At 46.8% G+C, this 15,830-nt stretch overlaps 1 protein-coding gene across 4 annotated transcripts in view; it reads right to left on the bottom strand.

The window, feature by feature from the left end:
- The window catches only part of SUDS3 (SDS3 homolog, SIN3A corepressor complex component), a 33,510-nt gene extending 17,680 nt beyond the window's left edge, over positions 1-15,830 (bottom strand). Inside the window, exons 1-7 of one of the 4 annotated variants that reach the window (XR_014519845.1) lie at positions 15,184-15,830; positions 11,843-11,912; positions 10,542-10,597; positions 2,867-2,938; positions 1,941-1,960; positions 1,158-1,314; positions 99-194 (exon numbers count right to left, since the gene is read on the bottom strand). Coding sequence is in view for 3 of the 4 variants with exons in the window: in XM_083478827.1 (XP_083334953.1) it covers positions 99-194; positions 1,158-1,314; positions 1,941-1,960; positions 2,867-2,938; positions 10,542-10,597; positions 11,843-11,912; positions 15,184-15,406 (694 nt within the window). In the remaining variant the exon portion in view is untranslated. Of the gene's footprint in view, positions 1-98; positions 195-1,157; positions 1,315-1,940; positions 1,961-2,846; positions 2,939-10,541; positions 10,598-11,842; positions 11,913-15,183 lie in introns of all 4 variants that reach the window. The other 3 variants (XM_083478827.1, XM_083478825.1, XM_083478826.1) reach the window with 3 other exon arrangements.

The following is a 15,830-nucleotide window of genomic DNA, read 5'->3' as shown; positions in this document are numbered from 1 at the left end:
TGCCAACCGATAAGCTCTCTTTTCAAGGAAAGCTCATGCACCTATGACAAAAGCTGGATCATGGGCTGTGGCGGATCAGGTAGCTGGTCAAAGGATATCAGGGGCTGGCTTCCGCCTTTTGTCAGGGATGGGAACGGGGTCGTTTGGCCGCCTCCGCAATTTCCTTGTCATGATGGGCTTCACTTCCATGGAGTCTGAAGAAGGAAGGACAGTTTTTTTGGTAAGGTCCACAGATTGATTAATAAAAAACAGAGAAAGAGAAAAAAGAACTGTGCTTTTCCACATTAATCTTTTCTTTTGGGGGGGGGTCTCTTTCTTTCATGCAAAGACTCAGCCTGTGACTCTGCCCCTAATTTGAGAAATATAAAAGTGTATCCTTAATTTTACTCAATAAATAGTACCTACAAACCGTATGCATGGTGCAAACGTGCAATCGGGATTCAGCGGTGAAAGCTGCAATCCTATGCGGTTAGTAAAATTCCACTGAAATTAGCAGCATTTGCTTTTGAGTAAGCAGGCTTGGGGACACAGATCACTGCTTTCTAATCAGAGTCTGCTAGCTCATTAAAATGCCCTCTCTTCACTGACAGCAGCTTTTGTAAGAACACCAGAAGCTACCATATACCAAGTCAGGCCATTGGCCCATCTAGCTCAGTAATATCTACTGTGACCAGCCGCAGCCGTCCAGGGTTTGAGACAGGGAGTTGTTTCCCAGCCCTACCTGGAGATGCCAGGGATTGAACCTGGGGACTTCTACACACAAAGAACATGCTCTACCACTGAGCCACAGTCCCTGTCCTAAAGGTACTTTTTTTGCAGACAGTGCTTGCATGTGTTCAGAGAGGCATTTCCCCTTCTCTCAATCTAATTCATCCAATAATGCATTTTCCTCTAGGTCTCAGGCAGAAGTAGGTTTACAACGCCAACAGCTATCTGATCCTTTTTTAACTGAAGATACCAGGGACTGAACCTGGACACTTCTGGTTACAAAGCATTTGCTCCATTGCTGAGATATTAATTAACTGATTCATTTATAAGATTTCTTACCTGCCCTTCACCATAAGCTCCCTAGGCAGATTACGACAATATAATTGTACAGTTATATGCCCTCTTCCCCAAAGAGAGATGCTGGCTTTATTATATTATTTTGTACTTACCTCCTGTTAGCTCCATAGTTAGCTTCTCGCTCTCTATCATTTTCTTCTTCTCTTCCAACTCGGCAATCAAGTTTTCCTTGAGTTCAATTTTTTTATCTTCAAATTCTTTCACGGCCGCTTTCTTCTCCTTGATGTAGTTCCGTTCCACCTGCTCTGTCTGAGCCAAGCCCAAAAGAAAACAGGGACTCATCTACAGGGCAGAACCACATCAGGTACACATAGTTGCTGATAGGGGAACCACTGAGAAGCTGCGGAGTTAGAAGTTACACCTGACAAATGACGCAGGCTTTCCCAAACTGTGCGATGAAACTGCTCACGTGACTTGTCACCATACGGAAAGCAAGTATGAGGACTTAAGCAGAGCCCTGATTGATAAGGCCAAAGGTCCATCTATCCCAGCATCTGTAAAGTTGGATACATGGCCCCCTGCCTCCTACAGGAACCTGTGGCCCTCTTAAGTATAGAGGCAGCCTCACTTGAGTGGAATTTTCTCCCTTTCACAAGTATATGGTGTCTGCCTATTTTAAAACACAATTTACATGTGTACTGCAAAACCAATGGCACAACCTAATAAAGGATGGAAATAACTCTTCTCAAATGACTTGGGATTCATGCACCCTCAGTACTGAGCTTCTCCTCAGGGCAAGAAAGAGGTCGATCACAATTTGCAGAATAGTTTGAACAGCAAAGGAAAGGAGGTTCTACTCAAAATGACTGAAAAAGGGAACAGAATACATTAATGAAACCCGAGACTAACAGAAAAAGAAACACACACACACTTACTTCCAGCTGGAGAAAAAGCTCTGAAAGAAAAAGAGAAAAGAAGTTACATTTTTTTTGCTGAACTAAGCACATTTAACTCTAGCAAGATCTCAGAGTGGTTAGCCTAGAGTGAAAATTTTGATGACGGCAAGCTACAGGCCGTTAAGACAGGCTGCAAAACCAGCCCTTGCAAGTATTTCTGCTTGCACCAGATTAATCTTCATCAGTAGCTGCACTGACAAAGTAACTAGACATTTGGTGCAACGTATACCAAACAATTCCTATCTTAGATAGCCAACAGTTAAGTTTGCAACCCTATAGTTGTCTCATTGAACTGAAGGAGATTTACTTCCAGGTAGTCACAAGGGATTGCGCTGAAACACCTAATACAACTGCAGAAAAGCAACACTGATTGCTGTACCTTCTTCTTAGCTGGAACATAAGCCTGCCCCAGAATAAGTCTATAAAAGCCAGTCTGATTGGGGGAAAAAATCAATAGAAATTATTTATAAAAATGTGTGTCTAGGATCAGAATCAACCCAAGAAGGGGCACTGTAAAGATCAACAAATGAATTATGGCACAAAGTTCTGTAGACTATAGCCCATTTCATCAGATACATCTGTAGGTTCATTTAAGTGTGAACACCTCATTTAGGGGGTCCTGACATTTGCACAGGGAAATGAATGGTCTGGAGAAGTGCACTGTAGTCCACTGAAAGCCTACGCCACAATAAATGTATTAATCTCCAAGGTGCTTCAGGCGGTTGTTTTTGCTGCAATAGACAAACACGGCTAACCCTGTGGAAAGTTTTTAGAATGAGATTGCGACACACACAAGTAAGATCACCCAAAAGCCCTGAGCAGGGTTTTAAGCATGATTATCATGTACTTGTCTAGGCCTAGATCAGAAATCCTCAAGAAAGTCACCAGAAATGCAGTTCGCTCACCCGCATTGCGTATCCTTTCCTTGTATTGCTGATCCAGCTTTTTCATCCTTTTCTGATATTCTTGCAAAGTACCTATTAAAACCATACAAAATTAACACACTGAAATCAATAGATTCAAATATAGAATGATAGAGCTGGACAGAACGTCAAAGGCCAACCCCTCCCGCTGCAACAAAATGGCACAGTGCCATAATACTGTTGAAAAGGACTCTACACGGTTTTTCTCACTATCAAGCTATCAGTGCCTGATCTGACCTAGGGCCCAGGATTTGTGACAGAGGTCATTGCTGTTATTTCACAGAAGTGTCTGTACACAGCTTGAATCACGTAATTTATATCTCAAAGCAGAAGAGTTTTTTATTTGTATACCTCCAAGTTTCTTTTTTTTTTACAGTTGTGCCCCGCAAGACGAATGCCTCGCAAGACGGAAAACTCGCTAGACGAAAGAGTTTTCCGTTTTGGAGGTGCTTCGCAAAGCGAATCGCCTATGGGCTTGCTTCGCAAGATGAAAATGTCTTGCGAGTTCCTGCGGTTTTTTTTTCCTTTCCCCACCCTTTTTCTAAGCCGCTAAGCTGCTTATCAGCTGATCCGATAAGCTGATAAGCCGCTAAAAGCGCTAATCCGTCAATGGGCTTGCTTTGCAAGACGAAAAAACTGCTAGACGAAGAGAATCACAGAACAGATTATTTTCATCTTGTGAGGCACCACTGTATTAAAAAAGACCATTCCCTTCACCAATTTTACCACCACCTATTCTGAGCAGTCCTACTTCAACCTGATGTTTAAAAATTACAGATCAAACTTAAAAAAAAAATTATTTCCACAAGTAATAAGCCACTGCCGAAGAAGAAGCAACATCATATTGTTCGGACGAAATAAAGGAGTTTGGGCTACTTTCTAGTCCTTAAAGGAGATGAACAGGCACAAAATTTACATTACTGGTGCATCTCCCCATCCCCAGTGTCCATTTCAGTAAAATTATACAGTACTGATGCTAAGAAGTACACATGAGAAGTGGACACATCCAGTTTAGGAAAAGCCACTTGCCCATTCAGCCTTGTGCTTAGTAGAAATAAAAGTCAACTGACTGTCCCAAATTAAGGTAAAGTGATATATTTAAAAGGTCAGGGTATGTGTAATGCCCGTTTGTGGAATGTTCTCCCCAGGGACGCTTGCCTGACACCTTCATTACATATCTTTAGGTGCCAGGTGAAAATGTTTCTCTTCAACCAGGTGTTCGGCTGATTAACATTCGAAGGCTTTTTAAATATGTTTGTGAGAGAAGGGGTTATTGGCTTGGTGGTCTTTATGTTTTATTATGTATTTTTTATTTTCATTTTAAATTTTGTTGTTGTGAACTGCCCTGGAATCTTCACATGAAAGACAGTATACAAATTTAACAAATAAGATTAATAAGTGTTAGGGATTGATTAGCTGCTTGTGCGTAAAAACGTGCTCCCTCAGAGTTTGTGCGACCCCACAAACCTCCGTGTGTGACGGAGCTCCTCAGACATGTCTGCTCTAGTCACTAGTAGAGTCCGACAGTGGCTGTCTGCGGAAGCGTTTCCAGCAAAGGAGCTCCTTAACGGAAACGCGTCTCCTGGACTCACGGCGTGACAGTTTCCGGCGAGGTGTGGGTCTCCCTATGGGAGACTCAGATACCTCCCCACTGTTCTCGCTGGAAGCTTCCCTGAGCCCTCCCTCCTGCTCGCATTCCCTCAGAGACCCACTCCTCCCCCTGCTGGTCCCTGCTTCAGCTGTTGAGTCTCTTTCTTCCTCCCTGAGTCCCTCCACCACCTGATGCTCCGATGGCAGTTCCCTGACATCCACCTCCCCTCCAGGGCCCCCCTCACCCCCTCCCATTTCCTCTCCCCTGGGAGGTGAAGGGCTAAAACCCCGAAACGAATCTTCCTCATCTTCCGACGTCTCGAACAATTCCCTCCATCGATCGTCGTCCTGGCTCGCTGACTCCTCTTCCTCTTCAGAATCTGGGAACCCCTCCAACTCCTCATCCTCGTCGGTGGTGGCAAAGTATTCCCTTCGGAACCTCGCTACAGGCTGAGGTTTACGTGGGAACCTCTGATGAAAAGTCTCTATTAAAACTTCGTCATTGACATCCTCTGCCCTAACCCAGGTGTTTTCCGACTCCGGTTCCCCTTCCCACATTACCAAATACTCTACTTGATCTCCCTTCCACCTGGAATCGAGGATCTCCGCTACATGGTAGCTGTGTTCCTTCTCCTCCATTGCTGGTCCCCTAGTGACCCTCCCTTCACTGTCTCCTCTATACGGTGACAGCAACGACCTGTGAAAAACTGGGTGCAGCTTCATGTGGTTCGGTAACCGGAGCCTGAAAGCCACTGGATTGACCTGCTGCATGACTTCAAACGGACCCAGCCTTTTGGGTCTTAATTTCTTACAACCTCCTTTGAACGGCAACCCTTGGGTTGACAGCCACACCTGGTCCCCCACCCTGATGCTTTCACCTTCCCTTCGGTTTTTGTCTGCCTGCCTCTTATATTCCTCCTTAGCCCTGTTTAAGTTGAGTTGGAGCTGGCGATGGATCGCTTCCATTTCTTCAACGAACTGTTCTGCAGCTGGAACGCTCCAGTTCTCCCCCTCCCCCCCTGGGAAGGCTCTGGGATGGCACCCGTGATTAGCCAAAAAGGGGCTCATCCCCGTGGACACGTTCTCTGCATTGTTGTAGGCAAATTCTGCCAACGCCAGCTTCTCCACCCAATCATTCTCTCTGTCATTAACATAACACCTCAAATATTGTTGGAGAACCCCATTTGCTCTTTCCGCCTGCCCGTTGGTTTCTGGATGACGGGCCGTTGAAAAATTAACCTCTACATGCAGTAAGCTCATGAGCTTCCTCCAGAACCTGGAAGTAAATTGTTTCCCTCGGTCTGAAACCACCCTCAAGGGGGCGCCATGCAACCGAAACACATTCTCTACAAACAATTTGGCTGTTTCTTCTGCTGTGACCGCATGTGAGCAGGCTATAAAGTGGGCCATTTTAGTTAACAGGTCTACTACAACCATGATGGCTGTTTTCCCTCTAGACCTTGGCAGATCAGTCATGAAATCTATTGCCACTGCTTCCCACGGTCTTTCAGGTGTGGGCAGTGGTTCTAATAAACCAGCCGGCGCCCGCCTCTCCCCCTTGGCTCTTTGGCATTGTTCACACCCTCTCACATACTCCCGCACATCTTCCCTGACCTTGGGCCACCAAAATTCCCTGGTAACCAGCCACATGGTCTTGTGTTGCCCAAAATGCCCTGCTGTGGGGCTATCGTGCAGCTGCTTGAGTACCTTCTCCCTCAATTCCCCTTCAGGTCTATATAACGCTCCCTTATAATACAATGCCCCGTTTCTCTCCTCAAAACCACCGGATTTGTCTTCCTCCCTCCTGAGATCCCTGAGTTTGTCCTGGGCGTATGCATCCTGCACCGTACCCTCTACCAATTCCCTTTGCCCCACCAAAGTCGCCCCACACACCCAGCGGTCCTCTGGAATGATATGGGTTTCTTCGGGTGCTCCCTCCCCCTCCAAATATTCAGGTTTGCGTGAGAGAGCGTCCGCCCTAACATTCTCTGGGCCTGGCACGTAACAAATCTCAAAGTTAAATTTGGAGAACTCCTGGGCCCATCTCAACTGCCTTTGGTTGAGCACTCGCGCAGTTCTCCAATACTCTAGATTTTTATGGTCCGTGCACACTTGCACCTTATGTTGTGCACCAACTAGCAGATGCCTCCATCTCCGGAACGCCTCATGAATAGCAAGAAGTTCTCGGTCGTACACCGTGTAGTTCCTCTCGGATTTGTTCAGCTTTCGCGAAAAGAAGGCACACGGTCGCCACTCTGACTCCTCCTTCCCCGGCTGCAGAAGAAGCACCGCCCCTATGGCTCTGTCAGATGCGTCTGTTTCAACCCTTAGCTTCTTTCGTAAATCCACATGCAGAAGTTGTTCTTCAGAGGCGAAGGCCCTTTTCAGCTCCTCAAACGCTCGCTCCGCCTCCGCCGTCCATACAAACTTCTTTTTACTGCTGAGACAGTCAGTGATGGGCGCCGTCAGATGGGCGAAGTTGCGGATGAACTTACGATAAAAGTTTCCAAACCCTAGGAACCTCTGCACATCCTTCTTGGTTTTGGGTGTTTTCCATTCCAGCACTGCCTGTACCTTGCCGGGATCCATGGCCAATCCCTTGTCTGACAGGCGGTACCCCAGGAATTCCACCTCCTTGGTATGGAACCGACACTTCTCCAGTTTGACCCACAGCCTGTTGGCTTGCAGTCTGCTCAACACTTCTCTGACGTCTCTCACATGTTGCTCCTCATTCTCCGAATACACCAACACATCATCTAGGAAAGCAACGCAATTCTTGTAGAGCAAAGGACCCAGTACGTGGTTCATAAAAGATTGAAAACACGCTGAGCCTGCTTGTAATCCAAATGGCATAACGAGGTATTCAAATGCCCCCAAAGGGGTAAACATGGTGGTTTTCCATTCATCCCCTTTCCTTATGCGTATCAGGTTGTACGCCCCCCTTAGATCCAGCTTTGTAAAAATCTTTCCCTTCCTCACCCTGGTCAAAATATCATCAATTCTGGGCATAGGGAAAGCCACCGGTTCAGTCACTGCATTTAACCTCCTAAAATCACATACAAGTCTCGGCTTGTCCGCGTTTTTTTTGTCCACAAAAAACACTGGGCTACCCCCTGCTGCTTTGGACTCTCTGATGAAGCCTCTCTTCAGATTCTTGTCAATAAACCCTCGCAACTCCTGCATTTCTCTGTCTGACATGGCATACAACTTGCCCACGGGAAGCTGTGCTCCAGGGAGTAAATTGATCTAGCAATCAAAGGGTCTATGAGGTGGTAGTTGGTCAGCTTCCTTCTCGCTGAACACGTCGCTGAGATCTGCATACTGTGGTGGTACCTTCACCTTCTCCATTACTTCAGTCCCTGCTAGGGTGGCTTGGGCCCCTGCTGAACCCTTTTCCCCTTTGCAGTGTTCTAAGCAATGTGCTGAACCAAAGGACACCACTCTTTGATGCCAGCCAACCAGCGGATCATGTAGAGCTAGCCAGCTCATTCCCAAAATAATGGGAGCGCCTCCCAGGGTGGCCACATTAAACGCTATCAGTTCTGTGTGCCTTGCCACCCTCATTATCATTGGGACAGTCTGCAAGCTGACTCCTCCTCCCAACAACTCCCTGCCATCAATCGTGGTCACCTGCAGGGGGTTGCTTAAAAGGATAGTCTGTATCTGGTGTTCAGCAGCAAACTCCTTGCTCATAAAATTGCAGGAGCTGCCTGAGTCCAATAGCGCCTTTATTTTTAGGGGGTGCCCATTTTGCAGCTCTAGCGACACTTCAATCACTAGAGCAGGTCGAGGAGCTTCTGGCACGGGCACTTTCACTGCTCTTTGGCCTGGCTGCAGTGCCCCGATTGTGGCAACCAGGCGTTGGCTTTTACCTGCTCCGTTCCCCCCTGTTCTCCCCCCTCAACAGCTCCCACCATCCCTTGCCATTCCTTCCTCTGGGGGCAGACTCTGGCAAAGTGGCCTGGCTGTTGGCAGAGATAGCATTTCCGGGGGCCCTTTCCCTCCTTCTTAGCCCCCTCGCTGGTTTTTGAAAATGCGCGCGCGCGCGCTGTTCCGATTTCCATCGGCTCTGCCGGCGGGAAAGCTGGCTCAGGAATGTCTGGAATGCGGAACTCCTTCCAACGTTCCCCTCTCCCTTCCCGCCTCTCCAAGGCTCTTGCCTCCTGCCGCGCTCCTATGGTCAGCGCAGATTTGGTCAGCTGATCCATAGACTCCGCCCTGGGGCTCCGTGACAGCTCGTCTTTCACCGCCGAAGAAAGACCTTCTTCAAATAGCATTTGAATGGGTGCCGCCGATAAATCCCAACTCAGTCTGTGAATCAGCATGGTAAACTCAGTCCAGTACTCACGGACAGATCGACTCCCCTGCTTACAAGCCATTAGCTGTCTGCGCACCGCCCCTTCCTCAATATCGCTGGAAAACATGATATCCATTGCACGAAAGAACTTCCTCGTGTCCTTTAGTATGTCATTGTGCGTTGCCATTAGGGGTCGAACCCAGTCTCTCGCCCCTTTCTCAAGATGCCCAATTACGAAAGCAACTCGCGATTCCTCATCAGGGAACTCATCGAACTGCACATTAATGGCATATTGCATCTCTGTCCTAAAGGCATGGTAATCCTTGGGGTCCCCCCCAAATTTTTGCACCAATCCTGGTACCTTTCTGGGGAATTGAGTGGCTCTCCCCTTCTTGTCTGCATCCTGAGCCCTTCTCTCCTCCAGCCTCGCCGTCTGCAGCGCCAGTTGGACCTCCAACGCTCGGTATCTATCTTCCAAGCTTGGACCAGCTCCAGCCCCCGCTCCTCCGGTTCCGGTTGGTTCGCTCATGATGCTTTCTCTTGCACAGGCAGCGTACAGAGACTGTCGGACTGCTGTTAGGGATTGATTAGCTGCTTGTGCGTAAAAACGTGCTCCCTCAGAGTTTGTGCGACCCCACAAACCTCCGTGTGTGACGGAGCTCCTCAGACATGTCTGCTCTAGTCACTAGTAGAGTCCGACAGTGGCTGTCTGCGGAAGCGTTTCCAGCAAAGGAGCTCCTTAACGGAAACGCGTCTCCTGGACTCACGGCGTGACAGTTTCCGGCGAGGTGTGGGTCTCCCTATGGGAGACTCAGATACCTCCCCACTGTTCTCGCTGGAAGCTTCCCTGAGCCCTCCCTCCTGCTCGCATTCCCTCAGAGACCCACTCCTCCCCCTGCTGGTCCCTGCTTCAGCTGTTGAGTCTCTTTCTTCCTCCCTGAGTCCCTCCACCACCTGATGCTCCGATGGCAGTTCCCTGACAATAAGATTAATCTTAATCTTAAAGATTAATAACACACTATTAAAGCAAAATTCAATAAAATAATAATAATAATAATAATAATAATAATAATAATAATAATACACTATTAAGGCAAAACTCAATACATTCCAGGTTCTGTTTTTCAGATAATCCAAACAGCAATATATTAAGAGTGGATTTTTTTTTTGTTACTTGAAAAACAAAAAAAGTTGTGATGCTTGCATGCAAGTACTGAAATCTCAAAATGAGAACCATCACAACGCTGGTCAGGAAAGATTCAGCACTATGCCAAATCAGGGAAGATTCCCCAATTGCACTGCATGAAAATGGCAGAGACCCTAACTCAATGACAGAGCACATGCTTTGCATGTAGAAGATTTCGGGTTCAATCCTTGTCATCTCCAATGAAATGATCAGGCAGCAGGTAGCAGACAAATCTGGGCTGGGTGGGCATATATAGAGATCTGGCATAAGGCATCTTTCTATATTCCTAATGCACCAGAAAGTCTGATTTAAGAGAACTCCAAAACATTTTATCCTCCATAGTCGGAGACAGTAGTGCCTCTAAATACCAGTTGCCGGAAACTATAGAAGGGGAGAGTGCTTTTGTTGCTGGTTTCCCCACAGGCATATGGTTAGCCACTGTGAAAACAGGATGCTGGACTAAGTGGGCTATTGGCCTGATCCACCGGGCTCTTCTGATGTTATGTTTTTATTTGAACTGGGTATTAAATGTAAAGCCTGCTGTTCTCGTGAATAAATGTCATGTCATGCTTTTTAAACCATACCTTCTTGCAGTTGCTGCAGCTGCCTCTTAAGAGATGCCAATTTATCCTGATACATCCTGCAAAGAGAATACACATTCTAATGAAGGAAACCCCAGTGAACACCAACTGCTGGTTTTACTTTCCTATTCAATTGACTCTTTCCATTGTTAAATTTCTATTACGTTGTTCAAGTACAGCTGAAGTGAAGAAGCAATAAAAGTTTGCTTTTTTTTAAAAAAAAAAAGAAGAACACCAAGCTTTTGATACATGAAAGTATGATCCTCCTCTGCTACCTTTCCTAGCCCAAACTGCAGAACTTTCTACCTCAAAGGCATTTGATCACAGAGGGCCAGATAATAAAATTTAGTTGCCTGGGCCACAACAGCATCTAATCTGTATTCCAGAAGGTATTGTCCAGGCAAAAGGTCACAAGACGCCTAACTGCAGAAAAGATAATGTTACGAAAGGCAGAAATTAAGAAGCATCAACTAACCCAGCACTTAAGAAAATAAAGAGTCAGGAGCATAAAGCCATTACATATCTAGAAGGAATATACATTGTTCAAACAAAGTCTCACTGATATGCTTAAAGTTCAGCAGAAACGTTAAACTTGGTTCATATGCAATGCAGAACCAGCCAGCTTGCTTTCAATAAGAGTTGTTGAGATTAACAATTTTTTCATGTTTGGACCACCTGGTAAACTGTAGCTGCTCAAAAACAGAAGCTTCTCATCTCCTTGCAACTGCACTGGAGGTGGTGGGGCAAGAGGCCCATGAGTTTGAGGCCTGCTCTCGAAACACTAGACCAGTCTTCCCTACCCTGGTGCCCTGCAGCTGTTTCGGACCACTACTCCCATGATGCATGGACAAGGGACAGAGATGATGGAAGCTGTGGTCCAAAACAGCCAGCAGGGAGTGACCAGGTTGGGGGAAGCCTGCAATAAATGGAAGTAAGACGTACAGGACTATCAAGGGAAGAATTTCTCTACGCTCAAGGTACAAAGTCTTTTAACTCAGGCCTCTTCTGTGCTGCTGCTTTCTGTTATTCTGACATTAGGTTTTATGTTGTTATTTTAATTGTGATCTTTTTCTAATCCACCCTGGCACCATTTGGTGAAGGGTGGGCTATAAGGAGAAATAACAGCAACTGCTGCAAACAACTCTTTGATTTAGGGAAATGTGATGTGAATTTCAATCTTTTTGTCTTAATACTTTTGCACTTTTGCCCCACCAACATACATTCAAAACTCCCTCCCTTTGAGCTGGAATATGACTCATACGAAAGAGGCATGGAAATATATCTGTAACCTGGAGAATACTTACTGCTCCTTCATTTCTACATAATCCTCCTCATTGTGCTTGGCCAGATCAGTTTCACTTGCATCTTCGGTATCTAAGGAAACAGGAACATCAGCGAGTGTCAGAGCAGTGCCAATCAGTACGTTTTTTTGTTCAAGAATTCCCCACTCAGCAGCAGAAACAAACACCACTGAGGTACAAAAAAGAACTGTACATTTAAAAAAACTAAACACGCAAGAGAGCAAGCTCATTCAAAACAACTGTGCCATTTCTTATTGTTGTGTTATCCTGACCTCTATGTTATAAAGGCAGGAACGTGATTATGTACCACAGTTCCCACCAGACAGCATAACAAGATTCTTACCAGCTGTGTCTGTCAATTTCCTTCCAATATTCATTCCACGCAAACTCTTTGATCCCAACACAGTTCTCCAGTATCCCACTGGCTTTAACACAATGCCCCCCTCCCCTTCTCCTGCCTCCCCACAGGCCTCTGTTCAGTGCCTCCATGGCTTCTGGTAATTACTGGAAAAATTACTACTGGCACATCCAAGACCTTTAAGGGAACAGGCACATTCCTCTTAATAAAAGCCTCCTCAAGCATCACAGCAAGGCAGGGTGAAAATGTATCAAATTAAACATGACAATAGAATGTAGGAGGCTGCCTTATCCAGGGTCTGACCATTGGTTTGTCTTAATTCACTATAACCTGCCCTACACAGATTTCTTTTTGAGAGCTGGACCATAAAGAAGGCTGATCGCCAAAGAATTGATGCTTTTGAATGATGGTGCTGGAGGAGACTCTTGAGAGTCCCATGGACTGCAAGAAGATCAAACCTATCCATTCTTAAGGAAATCAGCCCTGAGTGCTCACTGGAAGGACAGATCGTGAAGCTGAGGCTCCAGTACTTTGGCCAGCTCATGAGAAGAGAAGACTCCCTGGAAAAGACCCTGATGCTGGGAAAGATTGAGGGCACAAGGAGAAGGGGACGACAGAGGACGAAATGGTTGGACAGAGTTCTCAAAGATACAAACATGAGTTTGACCAAACTGCGGGAGGCAGTGAAAGACAGGAGGGCCTGGCGTGCTCTGGTCCATGGGGTCACGAAGAGTCGGACACGGAGTCAAGGAGTGTGGTGGAGTCTCCTTCTTTGGAGGTCTTTAAGCAGAGGCTTGACAACCATATGTCAGGAGTGCTCTGATGGTGTTTCCTGCTTGGCAGGGGGTTGGACTCGATGGCCCTTGTGGTCTATTCCAACTCTATGATTCTATGACTAAACGACTAAACAACAACAACACAGATTGGCAGAAAATCTCCACAAACTCAAGCAGGGGTCAGCCCTACGTGAAGATGTTGAGAAGTGAACTTGACAACTTTTGCATACAAAGCCTGAGTTCTGCCAGAAAGTTCCATAAAGTAATTATGCATATGAAGAAATTCACTGAAGCAGAGCAAACATTACCCTCTTCAAGTTAGGAGAAGATGAAAAAAAGCTGCAACCCTAAACTAACTTCTTTGAAAGAAAATCCTATGGAAACAAATACTTTTATTGCCAAGTAAACATACGCTACTAATTGGTCACGAGATGTTTTCTTTTCTGACATCTGACTCTGCCATTCTTCAGAGCCTTCTTTTTTAAACTATCCATGCTCTCACAGTAAAATTCCAGAAGTTAACATTTTAAGTTGGGCCGTAAGTTTATATAAAATGCCTGTTGCTCAACACAGACCAGGCAATCAATAAAAACAGATCAATAAACAATGTTAATCTGTTTTAGTGTTAAACTTTTGCATGCTTTAAAGCATGGTTGCACATTTTTCTTGATTTTACCTTTTCCTGTAAACTGCTCTGAGGTTGTTGTTTTTACAGTCAAGCGAGCAGTGTATTTATTTTGTGAAATAAATAGGTGAAATGAAAAGCAGTGGGAGAAGTACCACGCTTAACTGGGTTCTGGACTTGCAACATGCTTTCTCACATACATTTCTAGATAAGTAACAGGAAATCTTATGTGTGTTTACTCAAAAGCTAATATGAATACTTCCTGTGACCAGCATTAAACCCCACTGAGCACCATAATAAGACTGCTGTGCGAAGAGCAGAACATCCCTCCTTTAAAACTTGGTACGATAGTTTGGCAACTAGCCTTGGATGAAAAATTGACCCAGGAGAGGAGAAAGACACGGGGATTTGGAATCCTTCTAAAGTATTCAATTTGTTAACAAAAGTGACAAAGTGACTCTACTGAAAGACCCAATGATTTTTTTTCCATTTTTTGTATGAGGTTCTCCCTTTCCCCACACCCTCCTTTGAAGTCCCAGACACACTAGATGCACCCTAAAACTTACTTTTTTCTTTCTTCATTACTTCCACCTATGTAAAGAATGACACTGTTGTTGTAAATTGAATGTTCTGTTGCAAATGACTATATATTAAAAGGATTGCTCTGCAAATGTGTACATTTACTCACAAGTTAGCCACCTGCAACTGAGGTCACATCCACAGCATACATTTTACACAACGATTATACCGATGGGCGATGAATCTTGAAGTGTTTTAATTAACAAAATTTCTCTTTTGTTTTAGCTAAACCCTTCCGTATGGATCGCTGGCTAAAAAAGGGGGTTTTTGAAACATACAATTATTACTACCATTATTTTAAGCTTTTTGAAAAATTTCTCTTTGTAGTGTGCATGCATAGTTTTTGCTATATATTAATAAATTAATACCATATATTGCATTTGCTCTAGCCTAGATAAAACATTATTAAAACTACAGTATCTCCAAATTGTCTTCACCCGAGAAGGGGCACTCCGGTAAACAAAACAGTCCCTGCCTGAAGGCTTACGATCTTTCCTTTTTTTAAAGGCACACCAGGGAAAAGCAACAGGGAGGGAAGGCGGGGGATCTAACTCAGGCAATAATATTTGAACAGTTGTCCATACAATGACCAGGTGTCAGTCAGTCAGCCTCTGGGCTCGTAAATTTCGATGGGGTCTACTCGTAGTTAAGACTGGACGGGTGGCTACAATACCCACGTGCTTCGTGACTCGGAAGTCCCCGACTGCTGGTTTCCCTCCCGAGAAGAACGGATCGGGGCCGCCGTGAGGTGGTTCCCTCGCAACCAGTGCAGCGTCTGCCTCATGAGCAGAGGCGCCGAGCTCCATGGGCCCCCGTGAACCACGCGCATGAATTCCAACGGGCCTACTCACGAGCAAGACTCAACTTGTGCGCTCCTCCCTCTCCCTCCCCCCGGGAATCAGCCCCCAGCAGAAACGGGCGACGGGTTACTCCCGGGAAAAGCTGCTCGGCGGCGCCTTGAGGCCTCCGCGAAGGCGGGTCGGGGGCGGGCAGGCAGGCGACTCACCCTCGTCCGAGTCGCGCGCGCGGCCGCTGCGCTCCCCGTCCTCCTCGTCGGCGGGGCTGTCCAGCTCCTCATCCTCGAAGCTCTCGGCGGCTGCGGCTGCGGCGGCTGCAGCGGCGGCAATGGCAGCGGCGGCGGCGGGGCCCGTCCCGGCAGGCAGCACGGCGGCGGCAGAAGCCGGAGGCCCCGGCGGGAGCGCGGGAGAAACCAGCGCGGCGACGCTCATGGCCGAAGCGGGAAAACGCCGACCCACCGCCGCCGAAGCCACCGCGGACGATCCGGTCGCCTCCTCCTCCTTTTTTCTTCTTCTTATCTCCCCCCTCAGACAAGCCGCGAGCGGCCCCGCCTCCCGCGCGCAGGCGCGCTAGAACCACTTCCGGGCCCTGGTTGAGCTGGGCGAATAGGCGGATTGGCGGGAGGCTGGCTTGACGTTTGTTTCGCTCCGCGGTTTGGACCCCCTTTCTACCCGTAGGCGCCAGGAATGGCGCCTTGAGCCATAGACCGATGGCTTGCAGACTCAACTCGCTGCCAAGCGTTTCCAAGTTCGCTTCTCGGCCCCACCCCACTTTTGTGAACAGCTTATTGCATAGATGTGTGGAATTGCTGTCAACTGCGGTCTTCTTCCGCCTGCGCGCCCCATTCACTCTCCG

The sequence above is a fragment of the Podarcis liolepis genome, assembly GCF_965112155.1.
Source record: "Podarcis liolepis genome assembly, chromosome: 15".
Taxonomy (NCBI): Eukaryota; Metazoa; Chordata; class Lepidosauria; order Squamata; family Lacertidae; genus Podarcis; species Podarcis liolepis.
This window is presented reverse-complemented; position numbering and strand designations above follow the sequence as displayed.